Below are 17,482 nucleotides of genomic sequence, written 5' to 3' on the forward strand. Positions count from 1 at the left end.
TTTAGAATAGTGTTTAATTCAATTGAGAATCAATGAAAGTCTATAAAAATAAGAATAAGAGTCTGGAGAGAAAATAAAGTGAGATCAAGATCAAAAGTAGACTTAGTTCTTAAGTGTCCATGCATGAATTACCATAAAGTTCTTTAGCAAATGCTCAATAATACTGATTTCCTGTCCCTCGATGATGAAAAATTTTACCATTTTATCTTACCAAATTTTAAAAAAATTGCTATATCGATCAGACTTCCAAGAGAAACCAAGAGCTCTTTTTTCTTCCTCTTCTCAATTTTCTTCTTTAATCTTCAGAAATTTCTTTACCGCATTGACACATGCATTTAGAAGGAACATCTTGAAAGATTTACAAGGGCAATGTGACTATTCTAACATAAAAACCTAAAGAGAAGGTATTCCTGTTGTCTGAAATTAGTTCTTAAGTCAGAGACCTGAGGATTTTAGTTGCCTTTTTTCCCTCTTACTTAGGTTTATTCATGTTTTAAAGTAGCAATCTTTTGCTATTTACTTGAAAGAGCTTCTGTTTTCAGTCACTATTATAAACTGGACTCTTTCAAACTCAAAATTCTTAAACTTTCTTTTTCCTAGACACTATAAGAACAGAACATCTCCATTTTATGCACAGTCTCTTAGTTTATAGGGTCAAAATGTCAGCAAAAGCAAATACACTGAATACCTTTAATATAATAATTTCTCCTGCCATGTAATTTAGATAAAGGATCTGAATTCCACATTTACACAGACTTCTTAAAACTATAATTTAGTGAGATTATGGCATTTATATATATTATTGCAAAGATTTCTTGGCCTCCCCCCACATTTCACCTACAAATGCCACACTACAATGGAAAGCAATGATCTCTTTCATAGAGTTGCTACTTATTGCTTTTGGAAGTACAGGGAAAAAAAAATTTAAGAGACAAATAACTTCAACCAGTGGATTTCTTTTCTCAACTAACAATGTATGGCATGAACAAAGGAAAAGTACGCTGCCTTCCAGGAGGCACTAAGAGTTAGGATTTTCCCCCAACACCTGGGAGTTGATCGGTCACAGCTGATTGAATTTCCATTGTTCATTGATTGTGCCATTTGCCAGGCAATCCATCCGTGCTTATGTAATTGCAGCATTCCTGTAGTTCACTCTGTTCCGTCCTAAAGGCTCAGCAGCATGACGGGTTGAGAAAATTAAATGAGGCCCACACCAAGATGCTGACCTTCAGAATATAAAATAAGGCCCATCTTTTTAAATCAGTCTTTCTTGATGAGGTTATTTTGAGGGACATTATTTCTAGCAGGTGATTTTTCTTGCTAACCATGTACCTTCTTAAAGCATTTTTATATTTACAAGAAGTGATTGTTTAAAAATTTAAATATACCTGTACTGTGTACAATGTTATGAATAAATTCATTCAATTTATAGTGTGTCAAAAGGAGACAAATGTTTCATCTTTAGATAACACTCTCACTTCAATCTAGAATTAAACATAATTTTTTAAAACATGTGAATATATTCTTTTCTTGAACCATGCTGAGAGTCGATATAAAGTGTTATCACTGCAGAAATGATAACAATGTGAAGTATGTCTATATTAGATTTAGTCATTTCACAATGTGTACATACTTTAAAACATTAAGTAGCACATGACAAATACCTATCATGTCATCAGTTTTTAAAGAGAAAAAAGACAAAATCTGGTAACTATGAAGAAATTTCTCACATAATCTTACTAAAAAGAGAGTTAAAAAATCAAAAAGACTGAATTTCCCAACCAGTTTAACATGGCTGAACACTTGTTTGACAATGAACCGAAGTTCAGGTTTTACATAAAATCCACATTTATATTTTTCTTTTCCTTTAAAACAATCTCAAACTCACAGAAAAGCTGCAAGTACAAGAAAACTTTGCCCCATCTAAACTACTTACTGAAATTTGCCCAATAACCCCAGAATAATTTAGTTCATAATTGCTACGAATAAGGACATTCGTCTAGAGAACTACAATATAATCATCAAATTCAGGAAATTAACATTGACACATAACCACCATCTAATCCTCAAACCCCATTCAAGTTCTTTAATTGTTCCAAAAATGTCAATTACAGCAGAAAATATCCAATTCAGAATTACCTCTTGCCTCTAGTTCTGGTCTATTTAGTCTCCTTTAATACAGAACAATTCCTCAGTCCAAAGTCTACTTTAAAAATAATTCAAGATTTGGCACTGGGCTTCTGAAACAGTTGGGTATTTGTAGGGAAAGATTCTGGGCATAGAGCCAGAATCCTGGGGTTATTATTACTGACCCAGCTCTGCCCTCTGCTATCTAGCTGTGTGGCCTCGTATGTAGACTGGCTTTAGTCCTCTCACATGTAGAAAGGCCATGATGACCCTAACTGTGCAGGCTGAGGGAATGGAATAATGAATATGCATGAGAAACTCTGGTCAAGGCTCAGAGATTGTTCAACAAAAGTCAATTCTCTCATCATCCCTTTCAACTGTTTCCTTATCTTCCCTGTCAGATGCAAAGTCAAATGTTTAGATAGTTGGCTCACTAGAACCAGTGCAGGATATGACAAGAATATATGTATCTGCTCAGCAGCTCTTTATTCCATCTTTTAGATCCTGTTTTATGATTCCATCATAAATGATTCCATCTTTTATCTTGTTTCTCCCATGAACTTCTAGTACATAAAAAAAAGAACAACAAAAAGAAACCAAAAAGTTCAACTTGCAAGAACAGGGAGTCCTATGAAGCAATAGGTTTAAAAATAAACAAAATTCCCTTCATTCCTACTTCATAGACTTTGCTTCTGCCTTTCAACATAAGTTACTCCTGAAGCAGAAAGAAGAGAAAGCATGGAGAAGAAACTGTCTTTTATTTGACCCAGGAACTTCTACATGTTGTAGACTGTCTTTCCTTCCTGCCTCTGTCAAATAAATCCATAAAATGCTTTTGCCTACCACCAGGCCATCTGTCATGCACTATTCTGGCTTTGGCCACTGACATCACCTTATTAAAAGTCACCAAGGATCTCTGAGTCACAGAGGTTTCTTTTACAGAGATAGAATTTCTTTCAATCCTAGATAGCCTCAGAACATCTCTAGAGCCCTTATCCCTATTGACTTTCCCAGTTTGTATCTCTTCTCTCTTTTATACTCCATGACACTAAAATATCCTGTCCCTCTCCTACTTCTTTGAATGAGTAGCATCCGTTCCCATGACTCTTTTTTTCTTGTACTGTAGTGGCACCACCATTCTCCACAGAAAAGTCTTAACTGGGCTTCTCCAGAAATCTTCACCATGGCTGATTTTAGGACTGTCAGAAAAAGTGTCTCGACAAAAGAGTTCAACGTAGATAATTTCCTATTTTCCTGTTGCTCTGTTTTACTTGGCCACTGGTCGGGAAGAAATCAGCACTCCAGGTGCTGGACACCCCCTGACTAGTTCTTCACAAACATGTATCCAGTATAACAGTTTGTAGAAATGTGTAAACAGGGCCTTTGGCCTTGAGGTGGGGCTTCACAGAGATGTCTACATTTCTAAGATAAGAGAAGTTACCAATTGGGCTCCATGGTAACAGCTGGCAGGGGTGGGAAAGAAAGAGGAGAAGAAGCTCTCCCCTTCTCAGGTGTTGTCCTTGAAAGGTCAACTTGCCCAGAACAGAGAAAGAAAAAACTGTTTTTATGTAAACTTCTACAGACTGTGAACTTCTCATCCCCTCCCCTTACATGCTGGGTATAAAATTCTGAAACTACCTGAACTCGGGGTTCAGGGGACTGATTGATAACAGCAGAAGCTATGCCCTCTGAACCTGGCTGCAGCCAAATAAAACTGTTTCCTTCTTTGGTGCCTTGCCTCGTCTGTCCCTACAACAGTACTTCTCCCCAAAGTTTAGTCCTCGGTATTTTGTTCTTTCCTTCTCTCTCTCTCTCCCTCCTTCCCTTCCCCTTTCTCTCTCTCTCCCTTTCCCCCCACTCTCTCTCCAAAAACATTCAACATCCACAATGTTTTAACTATTATTTCTTTACAATTTATACTTGAATCTACACTCCTACATCCATCTGTCTCCTAGTTTTCAACACATTATCTTTAATTCCCCCATGAGATCCTCCCCTTGGACATTTTACTCAAATTCTTGATGTGACTATAACATCTTCTGTTTCCTGCACTCCACTTCCAGGCAGTCAGCATGTCTAATGTAATCTTGATTCCTGAAATTCCTCTCTTTCTATTCCTCCTGCCATTAGCCTGGTTCATTAGACGCATTTCTACAAGTTAGCGTTACTCGGATATTTCCAATCTCTCTTATCTCCCTTTCCCCCAGGAAATCTTGAAATCTGAGGTCAAACTTAGTCTCAGATACTAGGTTTATCCCATTATCCTTTTAACAAAAAGCCACCATGGATCATCACTGCCTTAGTAGGCACTGCAAATAAAAATGCTCACAATGGCCAAAGGTAATGATCAGAACTGGCAGGAAATAATGCAATGGTGATAGGGACAGTTATCAATAAGCACATGCACAATTCAAAAGAGGCAGCAGATGCTCAGTTCTAGCCAAATGCTGCCAGGCAGGAATAACTTCCTATTGCTGACTTATAGGTTCTCTGTGTGTATATGTGTGCACTTCCACACATGCACATTTTTCAAGAGAAACTCAAAAGCTTTTTTATTACTCAAAAGCTGTAACAAAAAGTTGTTACAGAAAAAAAAATGGATTTCCCATGAACTAGATTAATATTTAAATACTGCCAATTAATTTTAAAACATGAAACAGCATCTGGGTCAAAGTCTATCTGTAGGTTTTCTAACAGCTTGCATCTTGTGAGGTCAGTGTAAATGCTCCCACTCCAAGCCCTCTCACCCATCCTACAACTTATCTTCTGAAATCCAGAAGCAAAAAGCACAGAAAACACACTACAAGAGAACTGGTTTATTATAACTATCTTTCAACAACACTCAGTTCTTTCTGAATTACACTTTAGTTGTGTTATTCCCCACAAAGAAACACCTTTCTCCCCATCTATATGCTATCTCAATGTCAAGTTCAAATGCTAACATTTCCCTAAACAACTTCTTGGACCAAATTAGCTGAAGGGAATATCTCTTCCATATTCTACATTCTACACCCAGTACAATGTGTCAGGCACAGTCCCAGACATTTTCTAAGCTCCTACTTGATCATTAGAAATTGAAGCTATCAATAATCTAATCTTACAAATGAGATCATGGAAGCTTTCTCAAAATAAGTGGCAAAGTTTGGGATAAATTCAAGCCTATATGGTTCCAGTGCAGAGGAAGAATGGGGAATTCATGTGTTGGTCACCTATTATGTAACAAGTGATATATGTTAGGAAAAAAAATCCTTAATAAGAATGACAACACCATTCTGGGGATGGAACCCAGAGGTGCTCTACCATGAGTTCCATCCCCAGCTCTTTTTATTTTATTTTTTTATTTTGAGACAGGGTCTCCCTAAGTTGCTGAGACTAACCTCAAACTTGTGGTCCTCCTGCCTCAGCCTCCTGAGTCACTGAGATTACAGGCATGTGCCACCACATCCAGCTGCCAAACAAAATTATTAGTAAAAATAAATAGCACTGCTGAAATAAATTCAGATTCAATGTTTTATTATTATCCACTTTGATCTTCTGCATTGCTGTGAGATAGGTGAGGTTGCATGATTCCAAAACTGCACTGATGAATAATGTGGATCCAGTATTATCAAATGTCAGTGATCTGCAATACACTAATTAAAAAAAAAAAACTTAAAAGACTCCTTTACAAAAATTCTCATTGCAGACAATATTTTATAAACACAAGTTTTAGAAAATTTTAAAACAAGATTTTTAAGAAGAAAAAACTAAAGTTTTTAGAAAGGAAATCTCCAGGTCTTCAATGTCTATTTGCTAGACTACCACTTTCTCTACATTTCCCTGGGTCTTTGTTGACTCCCACTAACCCTGAAATCACTCAAATCCATCTTTCCTCCATGACTTTTGCTCCTGTCTTAGATTTGGTCTCATGGCTTTTAACTTAGGACTATCCCACTGCCTTCTTTACTGAATCTCTGTACATTGGTTTTATGGTAAAAACAGCCACATAAAATAAATAATTACAGTATCATACTTTATGACAGACACAAATGTACTGAGTCTTGAGAACAAAGTGAGGAAACCACACACTTGGATATGAGGAACACCAGGAGAGTTTCCTGCTTCTAAAATGATTGTGGTGTGAGAATACAAAGAGAGCTATTCTTCCTCTAATATTTATAGGGTGGACTAAATGAGACAAGGTCTTAATCTTTTATTCAGTTAATCCTCAAGCTAGCCATTTGCATTTGAGGAAACTGAGGCACAGAGAGATTAAATAACTTGCCTGTGAACACAGTAACCATGAGAGGCAGACCTCAGATAGTCTGGCCATGAGTCCATGTTCTTAATTTTCATGGCTCCCAGAAAGCAGGAGCTGGTTTCCTCACTGTTGTATACTTAGTGCCTGGTTCACAGTCTGGGTACATGGAATAGGATCAATCAAATACTACTGTAAAAAGAAAAATGGAAATAGAAGGGGCAGGGGCTGAAATTGTAAAGGGAACATCATGTAAACATTCCCCAAACAAACAAGAGAGGACAAGACCTGATGAGGACACAGAACAGGCTCTTGGTGACTCAATTCCAGATTCCCTAATCTGACCTCTCTTCAAAGGAAAACTTGATCTTGTCATTTCCCCAACCTCATTGTTAAGCAATGTCTTTCAAATGACTGCAGATAATCTCTCTTCCTAATGGATAGCAGGTAAGAGCCACTACACTTTTCCCGGCCTAGGCACATAGAAGTCACACTGAATTCTCAGAGACTCAATATCCTAGCAAGTTTGGCATCTAGTCTACAATGTCTACAATGTATCTTGTTTATTGTAATATAAAAATAATGTTTTAACTACTTAATAATTACAACTCTAGGAAGAAAACTTCATTCTTACCCTGACTTCTAACAACGCCTGTCCTATATCTGCTTTCTTTCTGTGCACCCCTTGCTGCAGCTCCTTATGGCTTTGTCCCAGATATTTGGCACATCACATAAATTCCTTTCCACTCCAGACCCTGACTCTTTAGCCCCTTCTCCCAGTTTTCCCGCCAACACAATCATTTGCAACAATGTTGCAGGCCACATATCATGGACTTGGGTAATTTCACTTGTCAACTTTGAGAAGACATAGACATCCTTCCAAACCCTACTCAGCTGTGATTTTTATTGAAGTCCTTACCCCACTCTATTCCTTTCCACAGTATGGGGATACTTGGTAATACTTCCATAGTTTGGTTTACATAGTGTCTCTCTAGTTTGTGCTGTCCCTGGAAATAGCCTTCTGTTTTAATCACCTCAACATCCTGAGTGTCACAAAGAGCCCTGCCATAGAGGTAAATCTCCCATTTATGGGAAACTCAGATGACATTAGATAATTGAGTTCCTCCAGAAAAGGCAGGATAGCTAACTATGAGACTGAGATTAAACACAAATGGAAGGTCTGAGTTCATCTCAAATTTCGATTTTCTTTCAGGATAGAACTCCAGAGTTCAAGTCCCAGGAACATAGAACTTTGGGCGCCCAAGAAGTTAGGAGACTTGGAATTGGCCAAGAAGTCACTCACCAACTGGTGGAAGGCGTGTATCTGTTCTCTAGCGTTTTGGTCCAGGGTTTGTACCAGCTGATCTGCTCAGCGGCTTTGCCCCAGAACCTCTCCGGGTCGGCCACCGAAGCAGCGAAGTGGGTCTTGTACTCGCCGCCGCTGGAGGACAGCGCCCGACAGCCCAGGCCCCGCGCGCGGGGGGCCACCAAAGCCCTCCGGGCCGCACCGGTTCCTCGGGAGGAAGAAGACCCCGGCAAGGGCCCCCCGAGTCCCCCGGCGCCTGTGACTTTGCGACATTGCAGCCAAGAAGGCTTCATCACCCGCCCCCCGGCAGTCCCCCACTGCTGTGCTGCCCGCGGTCCCAAGTGCTCCCGATGGGCAACAACTGGGCTGCTAGCGACCGCCGGATCCGAAGGGAGCCAGAGGGAGGCGGGGGGAATTCTGAGGTCAGCCCGGAGCCCAGAAGTTTGGAAGTCACACTAGAGTCGCCGGGAAAAACCGACCTGGAGCCACCGAGAAAGCAACAGGCTGGAGTGGGGACCCAGCGGGGGTGGGGGGTGGGAGGGTTGTCACTGAGTCTCCGCGGGAGGTGAGCTGAGCCTCCGCAGGAGATCCAGCCCCCACCTGCATTTCCAGCTCCGTGACTTTATCAGAAAAAATCACTGTCAAACGGCTGAGAACATCCTCCCGACTTAGACACACAAGAACTCCTAAGACAAGGCCAAAGAAGCCAACTCGATCTCAATTTTCAAACAAGCAAGTTGTGCGCGGCATCCCTGGTTGGTGGAGGTGGCATCGCCTGGTTCCTACGGCGGAAGCCAGCAAACCTGGGCATTGCAGCAAGGCCCCGATTCACTATTCTTATTTATTCATTTATTTATGTATTTATTGAAAATCCAGCTCAATTCTGGTCACCAAAAAAACAAACGACTCCAGGGCAACAATTGCTCCAGGATTTCCTGACAGCTGAGGTAGGAGGAGTGGAACGAGGTTGCGCCAGCCAAATTGGGAAGGGCTTGGAGGGGTGATTGACAGGCAGCTGGGGAAGGTAACCCTATTGGGATGGCAAACACCTGCTGACTGGACTCCCAATGGAATCTAGAGGCAGAAGGCCGAAAGGACTAGTTGCATTTCCTCCCTTCCACTTCGTTCCTTTGGAGTTTCTGTGGCCCTTTTTACTGAGGACTAAATATATATATGGTTATGGAATTTGGAGGTGGACAGGTGATGAAATGCTCTGAACTTGATGGTGGTGACTGCTTGCACAACTCTAGACAAACTAAACCCATTGTGCTGTGAATTGTATGATGGCGTGAATTATATCTCAGTAAAGGCTTCTTTCAAAGAAAACAAAACAAAACAAAAAGGCTAAGAAAAGATGAAATGGATCCAACAAAAAAAGGAAGCTGAGAAAATTAAAAGAGAAAGGTGGTGTGAATTATTGTCTGGGGTTGACATTCTTCAGTCTCTGCCGTTTTTCCATGACTTCATGAAATTTGGAAACAGTCTTTTCCCTTAATATCATGCCAAGCATATTCTGTTTCCGTGTGACAATATTTACAGTTTTAAATGGAAAGCTACATATTCCAAAATCTGAGGTGAGAAACAATAGATGCCCCTGGCCCTAGAATGGATCATAACTTGAGAATCTGTAAACAAATGATCCTTCAGGAAGAGAATATGTGAGGATAAAGGCTAAATAGAACAGACATAAATAATGCAAAACAGAAAAAAAAAAGTTTCTTTATATAGACACCTCAACTCTTCTCTTTTAACTAGGAGTAAGGCATTTCAGTATCCTTTTTACCACCCCAAATTCTGATGCTGATGGCAAGAGACACTGCCACCACTTATATGCAAAACCTTTTAATCTCATGGCTCACTCCTTCATTCTTCCCGGTCTCTTAACCCTGCTGTCTTGTATACAAGTTCCACTGACCAATTATACCCCATTGGATTCCAGTGGTGTATTCTTCAGTTGAATGAATATTTAACAAAAAATGAGGACCCACATTATGTAAGTTATGGTCTGTTGGGCAAGATGTGAAGGAAGGACCACACAGTTAGTAATTGGTTTCTAGTATTTGTACACCTTGTACTTAGCACTTTAAAGATAATGTCCATTCCTGTGATTCTCATGAGAGTACCATGAAGGGGGAATCCTAATCCCCAAGTTTACAAATAGAGTTTAGAGACAGGTGAGCTTGCTCCAGACCATGCAGCTATCAAGTAACACTCGGAACACAAACCTTGTTGATGCTGAGTTTCAGAACCAGGAAGCTTTGAATTACAGGTGAGCTGTGACACTAATTATCTGCACATCAGTTGGAGGGCTCAGAAAATGTCCAATCCAATCCTGTCACTCCAGCATAGTATTGAAATCCATTTTCTTTCTTTTATCCTCCTTTAACCTGTCTTTGATTGATTTATTTTTAGTGGTGCTTTATAATTATACACAATAGTGGGATTCATTTTGATATATTCATAAAAGCACATAGTGTAATTTGTCTATTTCATCCCTTCTATACCTCCCCACTGTCCCTCTTCCCTTCTCAGACCCCCTCCTCTATACTCTACTACACTCTCTTCTATTTTCATGAGATCCCCCAACATACACACACACATACATTTTTTTTTTCTCTCTAGCCTCCACAAATGAAAGAAATTATAGGACCCTTGGCTTTCTGAGTCTAGCTTATCTAGCTTACCATGGATATCATTTTCTTTCTTTCTGTGCCTTCTCTTGAATAACTTGGGGAATCTGACTCCAAAGACCATTATTTTCATGCCACACTGATTATTTTCTTATTTAAAAATAACTCTAAATTTTTTAATAAACCATAATAAGTTGAATACCTACACCCATTTTCCTCATTTGAAAAACCCAACTGAAAGATAGTGGTAATAGTAAAAAAAAAAAAAAAAAAAAAATCACAAGTACAAAGAGAACCAACTAGAGAGAACAAAGCAAATGAGAGAATGAAAGACAGGTGAGTGGGAAAAAGGAAATTTAACTGTTTGTGGAGAAGAAAATAAATGGATTTCCTCTTGTAGAATGTGTAATGTTTCAGGATTTGGAGGCCCTGGTTCCTCTGAATGTTCAGGATGAAGGTTAGGGATTAAAAGCCAGAAAAATGATCAAAAGATTGTATGAAGCAAAGTTAGATCCCTATGTTACTGATGAAACCACTTCTTCTGGACTCATCAGCACATGCTCTTGTGTGTGTATTGTTGTGTTTGTTTACTATGGTGATGGGGATAAAACCCAGGGACTCCCTCATGCCAGGCAAGTGCTCTACCACTGAGCCTTATCCCAGCTCCAGTTTCAAGTTATTGTGTAGAATAGACTGTTAGCATAAGCCCCATTTCAGGCCAAGGGGAGAGCATGAATGAATCCATAGTCCAGCAAAGGCAAGGAATACAAGTTGGAACAAGTGCAAGGTACAGGTAAGCAACAGAATGCACAAGAATTAGAAAATTGTAGTGCAGCCAACAAGATAATGAGACATAAAATATTGTCCAGCACAGATCAAGGCCTCCTGGTGAAGGATTGGCCTTTAAATTAAGACAAAAAGCCTATTGATTGATCACTAAGCATATGAAAAGCTTAAAATCATTAGCTATGGAGTCTCAGTTTGCATCTTAGTACTGACACTTGAGACTTGGAAGGTTTACTGTGCTGCAATTTCTGGTCTGTAGTCTGAGGCTGATAATTTTATTCCACAGGATTGTTGCATTTTTTAAATATGTATAAAGTGCATTTGGGCAGTAGCATGCCAAACTCTTTCAGGATAGCAGTGAAGGCCTTGAACAACCAATGCTCCAAAAAAATCAACCCCAAAACTCTTTAGCTTCATTAATATACCTAAAATCTTACAATCAGTCACTTCAAAATAAATTAATTTAAGCATGCACACAATGTTTGTACTCTCTCAAAAGATAAACTATATTTTAATTAATTTGAAGGACAGGGTAATCACAATCTTCTCAATATTTAAGTCTGATAAAACACAAGTTTTTAAGTGCACATTTTTTATATCATAGTATGTGAATAAAAGTCTGATTAACATGCTATTTGGTATGAAATTTTAAATACCTTCAGCAAAGATTTATTGACAAGATTATCTGAGACAAATATTCTAGTAAGTGGAAAAGGCAAGAAGATGGAGAGTGGAAAAAATGAAAAGGTATGAAAAGCTGCTCAAGAAAGATCATAAGGGAAGGGGGAAAACTTGGAGTCAGAATATTCAATGATAAGGAAAAGATGCTGGAAAAGGAAAGAAAAACAGAGTGGAATAGAATGAAAAGAAAAAAAGATAGGATCATCCTATCAATTCTCCCACTTTAGGGTCAGACACCACTAGTACAAGTTGATTTTAGAGAAGAGAACAGAGGGGAGGGGAGGGGAGGGGAGGGGCAGGGAAGGGGGGGAGGAGAGGAGAAGGGAGGGGAGGAGAAGGGAGGGGAAAGAAGGGAGTCATTTAAAAGCACATGATTTAAAAATAATTATATATCATGCTAGTCATGCAGTCTGTTGGCCACACAATTCTTATTTTTACCTAAAATTTATTAAGACCCAAATGTCTAACTACAAGTAAGTATTCGAATTACTAAAATTTTTGTTTATGACTTTTATACATCTAGTGTCTTGGATATTATGAAAACTTGACAAGTGCCAAGTACAAGCCTTTTCAACGAGCACTTTATAGCAAATACTTGCTGAACTAAAATCTGAGCCTGGGGGAACACTGAAGATTTATTCTGATTTAGCAAAAGGGTTTCTGGAAAATATGATATTTTTATGGCTTAAAAAGTAGTTTTTAAGTTTCTGAAATGAAATAGTACACAGAATCTAATTGTGAACTATAATTTTGAAATTTTCTTCTTTTTGCCTACACAGTAATTTCAATAAAGATAAGGAAGCAAAGACAGATGAAACATTATTTTAAAACAAATAACATTCCAATGGATGGGAAGACACTCAATAATTCTAGATAATGTCCTTGAAACATGAGATTCATTCACCAACCTCATTTAATTTGTGGGGAAAAACACTAAACTTATTTCTAGTTAAGCAAAGTATTTAGTTGCTTCTATTCAAGAACAATTTGAAGGGAGCAACTTAGGGAATATAACCAATCAATTTTTTTCATGGTCTTGTTTTATTTTTAATTTCTTTTTCTTCTGCATGGCAATATGCCATTGAGAAAAAAAAATTCTCATCAATGCAGTTATGAATTCAACGAAAGTTATGAATATTTTAATCAAATCACCAATATCCTTGATAGGTCACTTTAATTCTTCTACAGAACTAAATTCTATTGTGGTATTTATAATGCTTTTATTTTCCATATTCACAAATCAAAACCTCTATAAGGAGCTCATTTGTAACACTTTAAACATTTTAAATATATTAAAATGTCCTCATTATCACTGTAAAAAGTGATTAAAACGAAAAGAAATGTTCTTTGTCTTAAATGGTTGTTTATAAAGTATAACTGATTGCCAAACACCAACTTTGCTGCCAATTTTTATAGCTGGTGTGTGTGTGTGTGTGTGTGTGTGTGCGCGCACATGCGTGCCTGTTGGTAGTAGGGTGGGTGGGTATGAAATTAAACTAGAAAATGAAACTTAAAGCCAGTTTACCAAAATAAGAGCTGTTCTTATGTAACAATGAATTGGGCAATAATATTTGGGCTTCAAAAACAGCAGAGATTTCAGCCAAAATTTAGTTACAAGTTGAAGAAAATATATGGGGAAAGAAATGACTTAATTTATCTATAATATGAACCAGATGTCTCATTTATTTGTTTAAAGCACTGTGGAAAACAAAACTAAAAAAATGATTATGTGTTGGCTATTGGGATAATTTTAATGCAATCTGGCCAACATTTAGCTGTGTAGTTTCTTTCTGGTATTATTTCTACTCCTCCAAACCAACTACCATACCACATCCTGGTGACTAGAGAGTGGGAAATGGAAACAATCAAAAAGAATAGTGATTTATTTGGATACCTTTCTCCATTTGTTATTCTGAAGGACATCATGATTACCTTTATATTTTGTCTGTTGAACTCCTTAGCTGTTCTATAGTTGAACAATTATCTACTTATATAGCATATTTGGGCTGTTTGTTTTGTAAATTTCATCTAGAAGTCCAGGGTCTTTTCAAAATTTCCAGTTAAGATATTATATTTAAAAAGGGGGTTCATTCATTTATGTGATTAATAGATTAATGAATTAATGGGTTCATGGGTTATCTTAAGAATTGGTCTGCTCTAAAAGCCAGTTTGGCCAGGCCTCTTGTGAATTCTTGTCTTTTGCCATGGTATTAGAATTTTGCCAGCAATAAAACCATCACCATATTCAGCTCCTTGATCTGGAACCAAACTGTGGGCTCAGATAAATCTCCTTTCTTTATAACTTACCCAATCTGTGGCATTGTGTTATTACCAAGATACTTCACGACACATGACACATTTTGTGAAAAGCAAATAATCTGTGTCTTTGCCTAAAAGATAAACAAAAGATATGCTTTCATGGATCATTTTCATAAATTTTAGGGAATGCTAACCTGATTAATAAATTTGTCTTTGAAAAGTGTCTATGCTGAAGTTCAACTTTCAATATGAATCAAGAAAGAGTAATCAAGTCACAGTGCCTTTAATAATGCTTAGCTGTTGAACTCAAAGAGTTAGTATGAATTCTCAATGTGCTAAGTTACAACTCTTCATTTTCACTGAATGAAATCTGCAATAATATTATGAGTTACTATCTTAGAAGTTAAAACCAGCACAAAATGGGCTAAGTTATGTGCAACAATAATATGAAAACTGATGCTTATTCTTCTAAAAGAGTAAATGCAATATCCAAATGCAGTTAGCTTACTAACAGAATCATCTATGCTATTTAGGAATAATTTAGCAGCCTCACAGTGCTTGGAATTTTACTGCTGGTATTAGATTACTGAACTGTCTGCTTCTGTGAATTTCTATCTATGAAAGATTCAACCTACTAGGCATTGTCATGTCCTGAATTCCATCAAACTTTTAGTTTAGCAGATATTGGGTACCTTTCTGGGCACTTATTTGCTCCAAAACTCTTCTGATACTTTGCTTGGAGATATGCCCAAGCAAAGTACTTTTAGAAGTTCAATATATGTTCATCCATTCAAGTAGCTTATTTAAGAAAGAACTATTGAATGTCAACACTATATCAGGCATATACGAATACAGAGCACATATGAATACAGATGCTTTTTTTTAATATTTGGTTTTTAGGTGTGGATGGACCCAACACAATGCCTTTACTTTTATGTGGTGCTGAGGATCGAAACCGGGTCCTGCCCGTGCTAGGGGGCGTTCTACCGCTGAGCCACAATCCCAGCCCTAGATGCTTTTTTTAAAAACCTGGTATTATGATGTTTACATTTTATTAGGCAGATATAGAAAATTAAAAAAAAAACTAGTAACATGTTAAATAATGTTAATTTAGGTGAAGATGTGAGCTTTGATGAAAATAAAATGAAGAAGAATGGTCAAATTAGTGATTTTCTTAAAGGAGGTAATATTAAAACTAAGACCCATGTGAATACCCAGGGAAAAGAAATTTAGACAGAGGAACAGAAGGACCAAGAAGAGCAAGGTCTTTGTGATTTGAACAGGCTTACTATATACAAGAATCAAAAAGTGGAACAAGTGATATTGGAGTACATTGAAAGGTTAAGAGATACAATTTGAGACATCATAGTGGATAGATCATTGAAGGACTTTACTTACTATGGAAAAGACTTTAGATTTTACACTAAATGCAATTGAAAATGAGTGGATGAATTTCAGATATAGGTCTTTTTTATGCCTGTAAAGTTTGGGGATCACTCTTCTTAATCTGGTTCTTACCATAATAATTTGCTACTGATTTCTTTATCTGTGACCAGTGTATCCAAACCAAAGATTTGGGTTTGCTCACTGGACCATCCTTTATATCAATGGTTTAATTTCTTGGAAGTTCAATACTGGGTCCAACCTTGACTGAAGTTCAAGAAACTTTTCTTCCAGATTCTGTATTCTTATTTTATATGCTGGAGAGATAAGCACTTAATTCTTGAAACATTCTGAGTCTTGCTAATTCCCTTTCCAAGCCTATTTTAGAGAACTACAAGGAACCTGCCACCAACAACAAAACTTTCACATCTCAATCTCAATTTTGGACTTTCAAGCTTCAGAGAAGTTGAGCAGACCCAATACAAACCAAAACAATTTTACAGGACCAAATAATGACAAGTATTCTGTATTCACTGTATCATATTAGTAATTTTTTTTTTTAAATTTGAGTATTTTAGGTTGAAGGCATCCAGCCTTGCAAAAGATCTCAATTGTAGATAAAGGACCAGCGACTTCAAAGAAATCCTTCCCTGCCTCCCACCTTCACCCCATATCCTGCTTACTATCATCAAGACTATGTTTTTTCCATGTAAATTTCTTTCATGTTTTCTCTTCCTGGGATTAGGTAATTTAGGAACTGAACTAAACTTTTATTTAGTCTGTAAGCAGTGTTCCAAATAACATATGAACCACAAACAATAACAGAATTAAAATTTAAGCTTAATAAAACTCATGAAACAAAAAATTATTTTGAGAATTATATAAACCTGAGTAGAAAACTGACTAACTTTGACTTCTATGTGGTTCTCTCATCTTTACCATGTGGGACATGCCCACTGATTTTTAGCAGTACTGCATGTAGTAACACTCTATTAGATTCTATGGAAGGAAAGCAAATTTGAGCTTCAGTATTATTAATGCACTTGTGGTAATTTAAACAAAAAAAATACAGTGGTCCCAGTTAAGTTGTAATTAGGATACATAATTAAATTCTTCATCTTATATGAAAGCCAAAATAATTATGTAGAGCAAAGTAAAGACTTTTGCAATAACTATAAAATTAAATCTGTCCTAGGGATTTGGTTATGTCATATATAATTAATTGTTAATCACATTTTATTTGTGATTTTTTTGAAACTCACAAATCTATTTTTTTTCCTCCACATATATTATTTAAAGTAATATTTAGGTGACTTATAATATCCATTTTAATTCTTTCAAAAGCATCAAGTAAATGTTTAAAAGAACTGCTCTAGTTTTGCTTTTGGAAATTGATTAACAATTTGTACAAGATCTAGATATAAAAGACAGATTTTGTAAGCAGTGATCTTTTTTTTGACTGTCAAAAATACATGTAATCTATTTAAGAGAGATAATAACTGGGAAGCTTGAAAAGGGATGGGGCACAACCCACTCCAGATTTCTCTTTGAAGAGGGAATATCAGTTTAAAAAGTAATATTAGAATCCATTGTTAAGCAATGAAAAAGATTTATTAAGAGCAAAGAGCATAACTATTTTGTGTGTACTGTAAAATTATCTGCAACCTCCTCTTTTAACAAAAATGAACAAAGAAGTTTTTTAACCATACTATATAAGGCAAATCAACAAAATTGGAAGTATATGGTATGAAAACACAATTGATGAAAACACAAGTGGCAACACTGATAATGAACACATGAAACCAATATTATCCAAGAAAACAGAGAAATGGAGAAAAGAAAGTTCAGGTTGTTTTAAGATTGTACAAATTCCACCAGTCACTACAATAGATCTTAATGTGGGCCAAATGGGTCGTTAATCCCAGATCAACAAAGACAAAGGGGTAAATACAAAAGGAAATTCCAGGAAGAAATTATCATAATGTAGAGTTATAAACTCAGACTTTTGAACCACATTTTTTTAGCCTTTGCCCTGTCTCTTATTGGCTGTGTAATTTTGGTCAGGTTTCTTAT

At 37.1% G+C, this 17,482-nt stretch overlaps 1 protein-coding gene across 2 annotated transcripts in view; it reads right to left on the reverse strand.

Moving 5' to 3' along the window:
* Positions 1-8,083, reverse strand: part of Acss3 (acyl-CoA synthetase short chain family member 3) — a 180,322-nt gene extending 172,239 nt beyond the window's left edge. The window contains exon 1 of one of the 2 annotated variants that reach the window (XM_058585772.1): positions 7,668-8,083. In XM_058585772.1, the coding sequence (XP_058441755.1) occupies positions 7,668-7,963 (296 nt within the window). In that variant the 5' untranslated portion in view covers positions 7,964-8,083. The remainder of the gene's footprint in view (positions 1-7,667) is intronic. The other variant, XM_046465088.2, reaches the window with a different exon arrangement.
* Between the last annotated feature and the right edge of the window lie 9,399 nt (positions 8,084-17,482).

This window comes from Marmota monax, unplaced genomic scaffold (assembly GCF_021218885.2).
Source record: "Marmota monax isolate L192 unplaced genomic scaffold, Marmota_monax_Labrador192_F-V1.1 WCK01_AAM20220418_F8-fsc00146, whole genome shotgun sequence".
Lineage (NCBI taxonomy): Eukaryota > Metazoa > Chordata > Mammalia > Rodentia > Sciuridae > Marmota > Marmota monax.